The 15,422-nt window shown below is 36.7% G+C and overlaps 2 protein-coding genes across 2 annotated transcripts in view; both read right to left on the reverse strand.

The window, feature by feature from the left end:
• Positions 1-556: 556 nt before the first annotated feature.
• On the reverse strand, positions 557-3,319 carry FAM110B (family with sequence similarity 110 member B). The gene has a single exon (XM_074208617.1). It carries the CDS (start codon positions 3,204-3,206, stop codon positions 2,094-2,096), a length of 1,113 nt encoding a protein of 370 aa, XP_074064718.1. The 5' UTR covers positions 3,207-3,319; the 3' UTR covers positions 557-2,093.
• An 11-nt stretch (positions 3,320-3,330) lies between these two features.
• Positions 3,331-15,422, reverse strand: part of LOC141499209 (uncharacterized) — a 210,266-nt gene continuing 198,174 nt past the window's right edge. Inside the window, exon 4 of the mRNA XM_074202060.1 lies at positions 3,331-3,513. Coding sequence (XP_074058161.1) covers positions 3,425-3,513 — 89 coding nt within the window. The 3' untranslated portion in view covers positions 3,331-3,424. The remainder of the gene's footprint in view (positions 3,514-15,422) is intronic.

Here is a 15,422-nt window from a genome sequence, read left to right on the forward strand (position 1 = left end):
ATATTCTTTTTTTTAATACCTATACAACAAATAAATTTCCTTATATACTGCCCTATATCCTCCCAACTAAGGAGTGGTTGTGGCCAATGTCAGTGGAAAGAATAACACCTAAGAGAACTGAAATCTCTTCTAAAATGGAAATGTGAAAACTGCAGATAATTTCAGTGTTAACAGTGTTAGATTTCTTCAAATAAAAGGCTAGCTACTTTGAAAGAATGCCTTCCCTGTAAAAACATATAAATATTTACTACTGAGGAGTCATGTGAAAGACTTGCAAGAGATGACAGAAATAGAGGCTCAAGACAAGAAAAAAACCCAATCCTGTCAGGTAAGTGTGAAATAAGCAAAGAAGTAGGAAGCTATTTTGGGAGGCTGGATGAAACTCTTCTAGATCCGCAGAAAGATGTTGCTATAGCTACAATTAAAAGCACTGTTGTTCAGGATAATAGGAATTTGGTGGCAATTCACTACAGCAGAGTTTAATCCAATAAGTATGGCTCCTAGAGATGTTGTGGGGGTGGGAGGTGAAAGGATAAAGAGAAAACGCTACCAAGAATGGCTGCACCAGGAGCAATTTATTAGCATAACACTTTTTTTTAAGATTTCATAACAACTGAAGTATGTACAAAGTCTTACAGCATTTACACCATAAAAAAGTTTCTTATTAGCTGATGAAGTTTAAAGGTAGGGATGCGATGTACTTCAAAGCATGAATATGATAATAATGAAGCAGGCCACTGAACTTTCAACATTTTTTGCTACCACACCACAACTGTCTGCTGAATGACAGTTCATTAAATCATTGGGAAGACATAGATTGTCTTAACAGGGAATTGAGGATGGGGAAGTAACAGGTCAATGTGTTGCACTAAACGACCATAAGGAGAAGGCAAAAGAAAAAAAAAATCTACATACTGTTGTGTTTCTACAGTTTCCTAGAGCTGTAACGGACGTTCACAGCCTGAGATATAACATATGCAAGACAACATAATCACGCCTTTTCAGATATAGTTCAGTTAATGAATGTCTTTACTTTTGAATAGGAGGCTTTATGCTAATATGGCTGTGTGTTTCCATTTTTTGTTCATGAACTCTTCAAATAGGTCTAACCCCACAAGCCCACCCTTCCCCTCAAGAAAGAAAAATAAAAGAAAAGATGGAAATATGTATTTGATAATTTTTTTTAAGGGAGAAAAAGAAGGCATTTAGTATCAGCTTTATGGTCCAGCCATTCCTGTCAAAAGTTTAAGACTGGGAATCTCTGAATGATCAACAAAACATTGCTCCAACCATCCACTCCCCTACAATAAAAATCCTTCTAACCATCACCTCCCAACTTGGTTCACCTGTCAGTGAAAAGGCTCATTTTCCCTTGGGATCAGACTACATAATGACCCAGAGGTATTTATACTTACTCAAATTCAAAGTTTGCTAAATTATTTCTCTTCAAAGAAAAGTCAAATGCTTTGTGCCTCTAGACTACAGCTTCAGGATGTGGAATGAAAATTTCAGGCAGAAACTGATGTGTCTTATTTTCCATTCTATTCTCCAGAAACTTAGATCCCTTCAATCTTGCTCAGGCCAAATGCATCTTTTTTGAGATGAAATCCACTTCTCTCCCTCCCACCCCATTCTTACTCTTTCACTTGTAGGCTAAGAGGGCATTATTAAAAAGATAATTACTTTAAAAAAGATTCCATTTCCAACTCAAAAACCAATAATGTAGATGGAAAAATTTTAATTAAGACACATAAAGGTGGGCTATAAAAACACAACAACTACGTAAATATTGAAGAAGTCATTATGCCATTTTCATGTAAACAGTTCTGATTAGAATGAAACCCTAACTAGATTCCGGTCTTAAACTTTTGGCAGATAACGTGTTTGCTCTGCCAGGCTCTGCGGTTATTGTTCAAGTGGAAGCCAGGTCAGTTCACATGTTGACAGGCATGCAACTTGAAAATATTGCACAACAGGCAACACAAAAGAGATTGGAGAAGTTTACGAAACTTCAAGTAGACTTCACAACCCTTCACAACTGACTATTCACAGACAAAGACACGGTCCTTCCTCATCTTACAATGGGGCTTCTCTCACACATGGGATACTTTCTGTGACTCTCTCGCTTGCTTGATGCTATACAACCACTTGATGATTCGGGCATTTCTCTCAATTGCAGAAATGCCATATGGCACGCGGTCATTGGCACTGTCGTCATTTCTAAGGTCGCTGTTGCTGTCCTGAGACTGTTCACAGTCTGAGCTAATCATGCTTGCACTGCGAAAGTTGAGGGATATTATATCGGAGTTGGCCCTTGCAAAGTTTTCCATCCCCAGGTTTTCAAGCTCTTCGGGATCCAAGCCACAGTAGTTAAAGAATCTCTCCACATCTGCATCCACACGAAAGTATCTGTCACTTAAGTCTGATTTGGAGCGCTGCAGGGAGGGTCTCCGGCTGACACCACAACCGGACTCAACTGTGTCGATATCGGGAGATTTCATTGTGGCAATGGCAGCAACCTTGGGCTTGGGAGGCAGCGGCGGGGCTGAACTACTGCATGGTATTGCTTTTAGGGGTTTCACGCTCGACACTTTCCGAATGTCCGACGAGCTATGGGAAACATGCAGGAAGGACTCTGCTGAGTGTTCCAGGAGCCTCCTGCTCACGTTTGAGTTGCTCTCCTGGGGGCTGCCACGGCCTTGGGTGGGGTAAACCTTGAGGGATTCTGCAAAGGAGTGTCGGTTTAGTTCTGATGAATCCGACCTGTGTGGTGGCCAGTTTCTGGCACTGTGTTTGTGACCTGAACCTGAGCTGGAGCCTTCCGAACTATTGATAATGTTTTTCAGTATCTCAAGTTTTAAATTCTCCCTTTGCACACCACTTTCAGTCTTTGCATTGTTGCTAAACACTTTCAGGGTAGGGCTGCCCAAAGCACGCTTGGCAGCAGGACAGACAGGTGGCTTTGCGAGCACAGCAGGCTTCACAGGCTCCTGTTTGGCATTGATGACCTCCTGGCTCTTAACATACTTTGCCTTATCAGCTTCTAATCTTTCCACTGCACTAAGTCTTTTGGGATTAGGCTCTGCTTGCCTGCGAAAATAGTCTGGTCCTTTGTTCAAGATGCGGAGCGGGACCGCCGAGGTGAAGGTAACGGCGGGACTTACGGGTTTCACCATGCTACCTGTCTGAAGTGTCTCTGTAGGCATGTTGGGTGGTCTTTCCCCTGCAGCCGTTTTGGATTCTCTTCTGGGCTCTTCTGAACGGACTTTGTAGAAACATATACATTAAGCACAAGGAATAGTGGATGAATCTTTGGAATCTGAGTGTTAGCAGCGCCTCATCTCACAGAGTTCATTAAACGCTACTATGTTTCTCTGTCCTTTAAAGGCAGGCTTGTGAGAAGGGCCACCAGACACAAGTCCGTTTAAATCTGCTCTGCTGATTCCTTTCTTCTCCCTGAAGGATGGGGGAGTCTTTCTTCTCCGGTCTTTGTGCTCAACAACAAGCAGGAATCTGAAAAAACAAAGTAACCAACCACAGGTTAGGATTGGTGTATGACATCATAGCTATAGCAACAGAGAAACTCTGTAGACTCCTTTAGTCACTGGCTGAATGACAGCCCCAGGCAGAGCAGTCAAGGCAGGCAGTTTCATCAGAAGCATTCCTATCATCACACCTTTGGATAGTATGCATCAGTTAAATGATAAACAAAACTTAGGATTAATGGATGCATCTGAGCCAGCATCTGATTTAATCAATTCTGCATAGACAGGCTGAAGGAAAAACCAGTTCAGTCAAAACTAAGCAACTATTCCAACTGTTTCCTGCAGAAATGAGAAGAAGCCTCCTCTAGGCTCTGCTGAACAACGGCTCTGTGTAGAAACGTGGCCATTGCTAGGAGCGGTCCAAATGCTAAGAGCTGTATCTTATCTCAAAATTTCTTAAATGCCACTTAAATGTCCATCAAATTATACACACGTTTCTCTATTGTTTGGACAAGAAATCTAGACAGATTTAAACATCAAATATAAGGAGAAACACTTTCGTACTTGGAACAATTGCAATTATATGAATCAAATCTTCCTTATTAATAGAGTGAGATTTTACTACTTTGGTACTGAGAGAAATATTAATTTGGTCTGGATTGTACTTTTGATTGTCTGTAAAATCCATTCTTTTTCAGTGAAAAAAATGATCCCTACTCACTGATCACTACCAATTTCTGAATCACATAGGAAGTAATCATTTCCTTTTCAAGCCTCTCTCAAAAGCTGAAAAAATGGGCCAGGGGTTGAGAGGGGAGGGAAAGATAGAGCACTTTAAAGCATCTCTTTGTTATCCACACACATCCAATCTAAGACATTTTATCTTAGCTCTGGGTATTTTCTCTGGCTGTCTCCCAACCCTGGAATGCTCTGGTTCCTGGCTTTCTCTAGCAAAAATCTCATCTTCTGAGGAACCCCTCTGAATTCTAGTGCTTCCCTTTTATTTTTCCCTTTATTTATGATAAATAGAGCTTGTTTGTACATATTTGTTTGCTTGTTGCTTCACAATAACTTGTGAGCTCCTTGAAGGCAAAGACTATCTTTTGTCTTTTTTTGAATCCCTGTCACTTAGTAAGCACTTAATGGTAGTAGTAGTAAAAAAATAGCAAATTAGTAGTAAAAAATAGAAATAGTAGTATCACTGTGCCTGTCACATAGTAGGCACTCTAACATACCCATGAGTGGCAGCATGGTATCTATTTAGGACAGAGATTGGTCTTGGAGTCTGGAAGATCTGGATTCAAATTTTGTCTTTGGTACACATTGGTACCACATTGGTAATCACTTTAAATTTTCAGTGACTAAAGCAAAAATCTAATTATAGAAATTGGTAAGATATATTGGTGGGCACAAATTTTACCTAGGAAGTTCCCAAAACAGATGAAATTAGGAATATTTATTAAATTTCTACTATTTCCCAGGCATGGAAGCTAAATTTTGGGAGTACAAAGGCAAAATTATTGTTTCTGCCCTCAAGAAACTTATCAGTAAGAACATACCTATACTTCTGTGGAGTTTCTAGATTTTCAGTGAAATTGCCTGTCCAGACTCCATCTGCCTAATATGAAATCAATCTTTCTCTTTGTAAAGCAAGACTATACTGAATATTCTTAAGAGTTTAGTCCATCAAATTATACACACGTTTCTTTATTGTTTGGACAAGAAATCTAGACAGATTTAAACATCAAATATAAGGAGAAACACTTTCGTACTTGGAACAATTGCAATTATATGAATCAAATCTTCCTTATTAATAGAGTGAGATTTTACTACTTTGGTACTTCCCTCAACACCTGGGTACTTTTCACGTTGGAACTTCCCTCTTCCATGAGGGCTCCCTCCTCCTATTTGTGAGTTGCTTTGGGGGCTCCATTTGGGGGTGAGGCTAGGCTGGCCATGCATCATTCCTCTCCCAGCTGAACTTCTGTCTCTATGACTTTTGTCTTGTAGTCCCTGAGTGGGTACTTTCATATACTTTCCTTCTTCTCTTTTTTGTCACAGCATCATCTTATCTCATTAGAATGTAAGTCCTGATGGCAGGGATCCTCTTTCTTTTTGCCAGGAACATAGTAACGGTTAAAGAAAGGTTTATTGTTTGCCTGATAAATTTTGTAATTTACTAAAATTCCCCAAACTCCTACATTGCCAATATCAAAATCTTAAAATATCAAACATGTATGCTTCTTAGGAAGCCTTTTATATAGTTTATACGGTTTAAAACTTGAGTAATGTGGAACAGTATCTACTTATGGAAGTAGTATATAGCTTCTTGAATAAATCTGATATTGCTATGAAAGACATGTCAATATTCAAATTAATACACGATGACCTGAAATCTATCTTTCTCAGCTGGATGATTTTAATATCTAATACTGTAGTTGAGGAACACATGAAAAAGAATCTGCATTCTGAAGCAATTGGTTAATGGTCTTCCTAATTTTCATTGTTTTCTGTGTTGCCTCTTCATTTCTCATTTTTATTTTCAGTGAAAAAAAAAACACAGTTGCTTTGGCCAAAAAAAGGGAAAAAAGAAAAAAATTAGCAAACCCACACCCTCCCTCCCTTCTCCCAAACCCCTCACTAGGTTTTCTAGACCTGGGTTACTTTGATCTTACATTTTTCTCAAGACATAGAATCAGTACATCTTATTTTCCTAAGAAAGTTGATTGCCATCACCTTCATGCAGGGTTATAATTAGGAAAACTAAAATTTAGAAGATTGAGGCATTGAAACAAAATGTCAAGCAACTGTTTACTTACTCAAATAAATACAGTGATAGTCACATAAATATGCTCCATTCCCATAGAAAGAAATAAAGTACATGTTAATAATAAAATTAGAAACAACTGATTTCTCTCCTTGAAGTCTTGTGAAATACATTCTCTAAATACAAACCATCAATTTTGCTTTGATGATAAACTCAACACAATTTCAGTAATCTGCTCAGAGGCCTGCCATACTAAAAACATTTTCCTATTCAGGGTCTAAGGAGCCCCAAGGCAACTTCTGCATAAATGATTTCCCCTGAATTTGCAATTCCACATTGACATTTCAATTCTGTTTAAAAAGAAACCTCTTCTCATTAAGAATGTTGTTTGTTGGAACTGCTTTGCAATGAAACTTAGAAGGTAAAAAGAAATTCTCCAGAGACTATGCCACAAAGTCATTGCAGTGTGCTTTAGTTTCATCTGGAAAATCTGTCCCCAGTGTTAAAATGTCATGAACATGAAGAGATTCCAACTTTTCTTGGGAAAATGACAACGATGGGCTACTGGAAGAGTAGAAGACTATCTTTACTTATATATTGTACTATAAAAGAAGGCATAAACTTGGACACAGAAAGACACAAAAAGTTGGAGTACTAAACTAGAAGCCTTGCAACACTGGTTCAATCTGCCAGAATTTATCCTCCAAATAAAATCTAGATTCTAGAGTTAACTGTATGCTATAAAGGAGGCACTTGAGGAGGACTGTTGTGAACTATATTTAAAAAATAAAAACCTCAAAAAAAGGCCTGTCATCATTATTTTATTTTTTCTTCTCCCGTTCTGATTATTTTATTGTTCAAATCAGAACACCCAGAGTATGAACTAATATTTTAATTACAAAGTAAGGAATAATATAGCCTTCAACTTTATAACAATATTGTATTGTAGGAATACTCATTTCTCAAATTCCTCTCCTTTCAGGATTATCATTTATCACTTATGTAGTTTGCAGGAATGATATATGGATAACATATCCAGAAAGAGAATGGAATTCTGCTGTTACAGACAAAGATAGTTTTTCTTGCCTTGTTTTGCTATTAAAGTTGCTCCCTTTCTCTGGATTAGAGTGAATTTGGTAAAGAGGCATAAGAGAACAGATGAGAAGAATGAGACAGAAAAGATATCAAATGATTATGGAATCACCTAGAGGAGAATCCCTCAATGCTGGTTTGCTTAACGCCTCACAATTTAGTCACACAATTAAAATATTTACTACATCTGGTACAATGTCAGGTCCTGGGTATAATTAAAGAAAAAAGAAAGAATTCCTAAGTCTTCAAGGTGCTTATATTATACTGAGGAGATACAACACATATATGGAAGAACTAGAAGCCATGGGCATTGCAGAGAGGTAGATTAAGGCTTGAAGTAAGGAAAATCTTTCCTAGCTATTCAAACTATTTAAAACTGGATCAGGAGAGAGTGGTTACCTCACCAGGAGTATTCAAGCAAAGACTGGATGTTTGGATTGGATTAGATGTCCCCTGAGTTGTGGCATTTTAATTTTCATATCTCTACAGCCTACCACTGTCTAGGTTTTGTACAGGCTATCTAAATGTTTATTGAATTTAGGAATTCTACTTGGCTCCAGAGGAAGGACTGATGGCAGGAAGGCAAATAAAACTAAAATAAAACAAAATAAACTTCCAAACAATCGAAAAGTATAGTGTTCTCCCTCTAGAAGTAGATAGAACTACTAATTTCCTATTACTGTAGGTCTTCAAGAGAAATTTGAATACCTGACAATATTTTTCCTCAGGTCTGAGTTAAATTGGATAGTTTCTACTGCAGGCATGTCTTCTTCACTAAACTCCACTATCTTAAAGATATCATCTCTACTTATCATCTGAGAATGGACTCCATCCCTGGAGCAACCCCCTGGTCTTTGAGAAACTAGTTTTGACCTCCTCTTTATCAGTTTTGGGTCTCCATCATACTTCTGGGACATCCCCAGAAACATTACCATTCTATCTCCCCAGTTTCCACTCATATGTTATTTCTACTTATATGTTATTTCTACCTATTAGAGTATAAGATCCTTGAGGGCAGGTACTCTCTAGTTTCATTTCACTTAGCATAATGCTGGCACACTGTAGATATTTAATACATCCATTATTTATTGGTAGCCACCATTTAGGTTCTGATCAATGCTGAGATTCTAGTGTAAAGGCAATACTACTGCCTGTAGGACACCAACTGTAGGACAGTCTCAGATCAAAGTGAAAGAGCAATATGAATTGTCAGTCCAATAAAAATTCTCTATTGACTGGCTACCCAAATTTTTAGTATGACTGATGTCAAAATACAAGTATAAATCTTATTTATATAATTGGGGTAATTATTTCATTTTGAGGTAATTTCATAGAATTTGGGGGATTCAAGGGACATTAAAGAGCATGAGTGTAGCTGTCTTGTTTTCTAGATGAATAAAAGGAATGCAGAAAGCTTAATGAATTTATCCAAAGTCAAACAGTTATTTTTTATTTGCTTATTAATTTCTGGCATAATAGTCTTACTTGGCTAGAAGCCAATCCCATCTGTCTATATTCCTGGCTGTTCCAATTTAGACAAGCAGATTTAATGTCTTCATAATTTAAGCAAAGATAGTCCTCAAAGTTATCAGTTGAATATTTAAAAACAAACATTTGAATTACCCCCAAATAAAAGTACAAGAAAGTTTCATTCTACAACTTAGGGGTATAACCTATCAAAAATACCAGCCAATGTTTATTGAATATCTAATAGAGAGAAGCCATTAGATACTTTTTAGGATTACAAAGAAGTATAGGGTACACACTCAGGAGGTCTGAAAGAATTTATAATCAATACAGGGAGATAAAAGACAGAGACATAAAAAAGCTAACATGAGACAGTCATATATTGGTGCCAAATGAATGAGCCTCTGGAGCTTAGAGATGAATAAGAATTCCATATTCTGGTGTTTAGAGGAAAGTTTTCATTATTAAGATGACCCCCAAGGGATGGATAAGATTTTAGACAAAAAAGATAGCTCCCTGCATGATGGGGATGGGTGTTGGTTATAGCAAATTGACTAAGCAACCAGTTAATCAAGAAACATTTATTGGGCAGCTAGGTGGCCCAGTAGATAAAGCACCAGCCTTGAAGTCAGGAGGACTTCAGTTTAAATCCAGCTTCAGAAACTTAATAATTACCTAGCTGTATGACCTTAGGCAAGTCACTTAACTCCATCTGCCTTGCAAAAAGCCAGAGAGAGAGAGAGAGAGAGAGAAGAAATATTTATTAAACAGCTAATAGTGTCAAGAAAGTCTTGGAACTTCAGAAATATAAATGCTACAAAGTTACAAAAGAACACATTTGAAAGTCTGACTATTAGAAATGTAAAAATACTCATTTTTCTTATTAAGATTCAACCTAGCCATCATAATATGCTACATATTTCTCTAGCTGAATTTTGTATGAACTGTCATCAAATGCTGTTTCATGATGGAAAGTATCACACGTGTAATCTTAGTCATTTTACCATCCAAAGATTGTGGATTTGATGCGAACATGAGTTTCAAGATGACCCCAAAAGAAAATGTCTTACAGAAATAAATTAGGTGACTAAGTTAAGCAAGAGGATATTCTTTTTTTTTTAGGGTTTTTTTTTTTTGGCAAAGGAAATGGGGTCAAGTGGCTTGCCCAAGGCCACACAGCTAGGTAATTAGTAAGTGTCTGAGGGCTGGATTTGAACTCAGGTACTCCTGACTCCAAGGCCAGTGCTTCATCCACTGCACCACCTAGCCGCCCCAAGCAAGAGGATATTCTGTAATGATCCGATAGTTGATCCAACAGTATGAGACATGCACAAAGCTAAATGTTGCAGATTGTTAAAATTTTTTTAATAAATGTATATTATTTGAATTCACAAAATTAAGGAAGTACTTTTAAATGCTTTCTAGCAGACTCCTGAAGTTACTAAAGCTTAAAACTGCACTCATTCTCATTGGAGACTCTGTTTATTTGGGGGCTAGTTGTAAGTATAGTAATGGAAACAAAAGAGATGCTGTCCATGAATTGCATACAAATTGAGGTTGTGTTCAGAACCCAATTTCCCTGGGGTGTTATTTACTTTGTTAACAATGACACTGATCTAGAACTTTCAGGAATCTAAAGAACAGTTCTATCTTTACAAATATGTAGCATAATTTATTAATGAAAAAGTTAGAAAATTAATACAAAAATAAATTTTTACTATCTGAAATACATCAATGCATGAAGGTTTTGTGAACTAGTAAGAATGGAGCATCTCTGGTTATGTGTAAATCAACCTACCATGATTGAGCAGATGAATCCCTGGGAATAGAAAAGTTCTTCCTAATGCAAGTCTAGTACTCTGTCTATACCATGTTGCTTCTATACTGTTCTTACCTTTGTAAATGGTATTTGCTTCTCTCAAAACCATGGATTATCCATTCCTCCTTCCAATTCTACATACAAAATCTTCCATTAACATTATATACAGTCATTTTTATTACAACTTCAGGTGCAGACATTCCTCTTTTATTTTCCTCTCAAACTTTTTTTTTTTTACATAATAAGATAATGTTTATTTTCTAAATTGAAGGTAATAATAATCTTTGGTCTTTGTTCAAACTCCACAATTCTTTCTCTGGATACAGATGGTATTCTCCATTGCAGATAGCCCAAAATTGTCCCTGATTGTTGCAATGAAGGAATGAGCAAGTCCATTAAGGTTGATTATCACCCAGTTGCTATTAGGGTGTACAATATTAGATGATTTCTAAAGTATCTTCTGGTTCAAAATTTTTCTGATCCAGAGTGACTGAGCCAATTCACATCTCCATCAACAGTACATCTTTAACTTTCACAGCAACTCCACAATTGTCAAACTTTCTTAAAGGCCATTCCTTTTAATTTCAACCTTCAACCTATATTTGAGCTATTACATTAGAAACCTGTTCAAACTCTCCTTGTTAAAAGGTACCTTCACTCTGATGAATCTTGCTTGAGAGCTGTACTGCAAGTCATTTTTTTTTCTATAGGGAAGTCTTTTTCTCCCACAGGATAAAATCCTAATTTCTTAGCCTAGCATTCAAGAATTCTCCCAATTTGTCTTCCAAACTTTTCTCCTTGACTATCCTTACAGAAGTTCTTTGGTCACACTCAGCTGGTCCAAATATGTACATTTCTCCTTCTACAACTCTATTTAAAATATGTGATGCAAATTGAGAAACCAAAATTAGAAATACCTTCTTTTGCACTAAAGTGATAGTGTAAGGCTATGTGACCCAATACTTTCTTCATTTTATCAGTGATGTATGTATGTCATTAGCTATGCTGTAATGATATCACAGACCTCTGACAATTGGAAATAGTTTATTTTCTGGTTCTTTCAACCCTTAATGAAACCTTCCAATTTTCATTTAATCCCATATCTATTTTCTACCAGCTTAAATGATGCCTATTTTGGAATTAACATCCTTTCTATTAATGATGCTGGATCATTTGAATTATATTTCCTTAACATCAATGAAATAACCTGATAATTATGAAAGTTCATATCTAATTAGTTTGATCAAACTAGGGTAACTTATTTTACTGAGGGTATTAAGAATTATATTCAACAGCATTAATGGAAATCAATTCTACTTTCTCTGTATTTTCAAATAACATAACTTATCACACACATTAGAGAACTGTTCTTCATGTCATTTTTGCATATGCATGCTTAGATACAGCTTTCAATTTCCTTAGTAGTGAACTTTTATACTTAGGACTATTTAAAAAGAAAGTTAATATGACATTGAATAAAACTTCCAGCCAAGGAATTTCTGACAAATTGTTAATAATAGTCTGGTTATCGCAAGAAGGATAATTTTGCATTTCAAAGCAAAGCATACTTAAAATTTACTGGCCAAATAAAGTAAATTTCATCCCTTTTGGGAAATTTTCACTTATCTATTCTAATTAACACAAGGTTTCTTCTATCCTCTATATCTTCCCCTTACATTTTAAAAACTTGATGCTCTTACTGCTGGCACACAATCAACAAGAGTAACTTGTAAATTCCATTTGCAGTTGAAGAATAACTTGCAAGAAATGCAAAAGTCAAGAAAAAAAATGGAAGAGACAATGAACCATAAGCTAAAATGGGAATGGATTTAAATTCACACCCTGTAAATTGAAAAGAAGTTAAAAAGTCACAAGGCCAATCAACTGGAAACAGTAAGTCAAAGCCACCATCCTTTTCATGACCTTAACTTTTTTTTTTCAATTACTAAATGATAAGTATCTTCTTTTTTCTCATCTCCATGGCAAAAATCCTTCATCCATGCTGCAGTCATCTACTATTCTGACAACTGAAACTTCTCCTTCCTGACCTCCCTAACCTTCTTATTGGCAATTCAATTTGAAGTCACAAGTAAAATAATGTCCTTCCCCTCCTACTGTGTTCTCTTTGAATCTGATAGGTTGATATTATTATCCAAAGGGCATTTAAACCTCTTGTATGTCTTTAAATTTGGTTCTACTAAACACTCAGCTTGGGAACTACTGTCCTCGATTTATGCTGTCTTGAGGACAGCCAGATGGTGCAGAAGCACATGGCCTGCTCTATCCATATTGCTTCAGATCAAGCTTCACATCCCATCTAACCATCTATATCAGACATCATATTGTGATATCTGACATCTCTGCAGCTAGGCAGTGCAGCAGATAGAGCTCTGGACTTGGGAGTCAGAAAGACTGAGTTCAAATCCTATCTCACACAATTACTAGCTTCATGACCATGGACAACTCTTTGCCTCAGTTTCCTCAGGTGTAAAACAAATAGCACCTACCTCACAAGTCATGAAGCTCAATTGAGGTAACACTTGTAAAGGACATTGCAATCCTGAAAATCTGATATAAATGCTAGATTATTATCAACATTATTGTTATCAAAATTATTGTTCCCTCATTTAAGTTCTTAAAGGATGAAAACTGATTCTGAAGAAAGGGAATCAAGCAAGTGGGTCACTTTGGGACATAGTGGGTGGGAAGAAGAGGGATGTGTTCATCAGCAACAGTTGATGACAAGTTTTCTGAAATTCAAAACCCTCCAGAGACATGAGTGAGATGCTCTCATAACTGGTGAGTCAGTAGGTGTAAATGCTTACACACTGTGCTTCATACTTCCATCTTCCTTGCTACCAAGCTCATCCCTCTTCGCCTTTTCAGGTGCTACTCTAAAACAGTAAGGCTTAATAAGCTGGAGGTGACTCAGTGGATAGAGTACCAGGTCTGCAATCAAAAACATCTGACTTCAAACTAACCTCAGTCACTAGCTTTGTGTCTTGATGAGTCACTTAACAACTGTGTGCTTCAGTTTCTTCATCCCTAAAATGGGGATATTCTATCTCATACAGTTGTAAAGACTGAATGAGAACCTTAAAGCTCTTGGCATATATAGGAGTTTAATAAAGACTTATTTGCCTCTCTCTCATCATATCAATATTACTATTGGTTTTGGAAAGGTCTCCATTGATTCTCCTGTGCCTCAGTCCCTCTATTTCCTCTTTTGAAAGAAAAGAACAAATACCTATATGACTCTGCACAGCTGGGCCTGGTGTCTGTCCCCATAAGACCCAATGAGAAGGGCCTTATGCTCCCTTAAGGTATCAAGACTATGATCATAGAGGTGGGGATCTTCTTTTCTACTTCATTCTCAAGTCACTCCTATTTAATAACCATTTATTAAGTGCCTCTTATATACTAAGCCCTAGAGTTATGACTAAAACAATATAGTATCTGGTCCAGAGAAGTTATATTCTTGGTGGTGGTGGTGGTATGACATGTGGCCCTTGAGTTAAGCCTTGAAGAGAATTAAGGAATCAGAGAGGCAGAGGAAAAGGGAGAGTCTTTCAGACATGGAGGATATGTTAAGTTCTTAAAAGATGAGAACTGATTCTGAAGAAAGATTGTGAAGAAAGCCTATCTTGAACTATAAGATAGGAAGAAGAGGGTTGTGGAAAAGCTAGGACTGAATTCTACCTAAATTTTGTATTTCCCCTTACTTATTAGTTTCTGCATACAAGAGAAGCAAAATGAGTGTTCAGTGACTGAATAAATTTAACCTTCACATACTTAAGAGTTTTACTGACCATATAATAGCCGATGATCTGTCACCTGTTTATTGATTAGCTGAATTTACTTCTCCCAGACTACCCCTATGATTAATTCTCAGATGAAGGACCTTTCAGGTTTCCTGATAATTGATTGATGATTGTCTTGGTCTCCAAAGATAAACTACCTACTTGTCTATATCAGGACTACTTCCTCTTGACTCTTACTTGTGTGCTTGTTCCATTAGTCTCTCATTAGTCATGCTGATGACCCTTGATATAAAGCATTCACTCAATCTTAGATATCTGATATGGGTATATCAAGCTAATGTCCTGGTATTTCAACAATCAAATGCATTCGCAATTGGTTTTATAGTTTCCATAATGTGTGACCAGAGAATCATCGATTTAGAACTAGAAGGCACATTAGGAATAATTTAGCTCAATTCTCTCATTTTAGAGATGAGGAAATTGAGGCCGAGACATGAAGTGGTTTGTTTCAGGTTCCAAGTCACAAAGGAAATTGGTAGCAAAGTGGGATCAGAATTCAAACCTCATAACTCCAGAGCTTGTTGTTTTAAACCACACAGATCCTCTATATTTTAATTATTCTGTTACTGTCAAATGGCAGTGTGAATGCCAATTCATATAAAAGTAAAAGGTAATGTTGGTCTATTTTGACTGAAAAGTCACCTTCACATGACCCCACTTTGTATCATACCTGCTTTCAATTTCATGGTAAATACATGCCTTCATAGATTAAAGGGTGAGCTGAACTAAAATAGAGATATTCTATATAAAAAAGCAAAATCAAATCTGAAAACAGGTAACTGAAAATAACAGGAATTTAATAAATCTTTATTTTAACTGAATCTTTATATTTTTCTACCATTCTCCCTCCTCATATCATTCTATGAGACTATCTCTGTCTTTCTTTTCTTTCCTTTCTTCACAAGCATTTTGTTCAAGTGTTTTTTTTTTTTGTTCAAAGTTTGGGGAAAATTTACATGAAGATGTTTCTC

The sequence above is a fragment of the Macrotis lagotis genome, chromosome X, assembly GCF_037893015.1.
Source record: "Macrotis lagotis isolate mMagLag1 chromosome X, bilby.v1.9.chrom.fasta, whole genome shotgun sequence".
Lineage (NCBI taxonomy): Eukaryota > Metazoa > Chordata > Mammalia > Peramelemorphia > Peramelidae > Macrotis > Macrotis lagotis.

Coding starts and splice junctions, on each gene's coding strand:
- FAM110B (XM_074208617.1), bottom strand. CDS start 3,206: ATGCCTACAGAGACACTTCAGACAGGTAGCATGGTGAAACCCGTAAGT.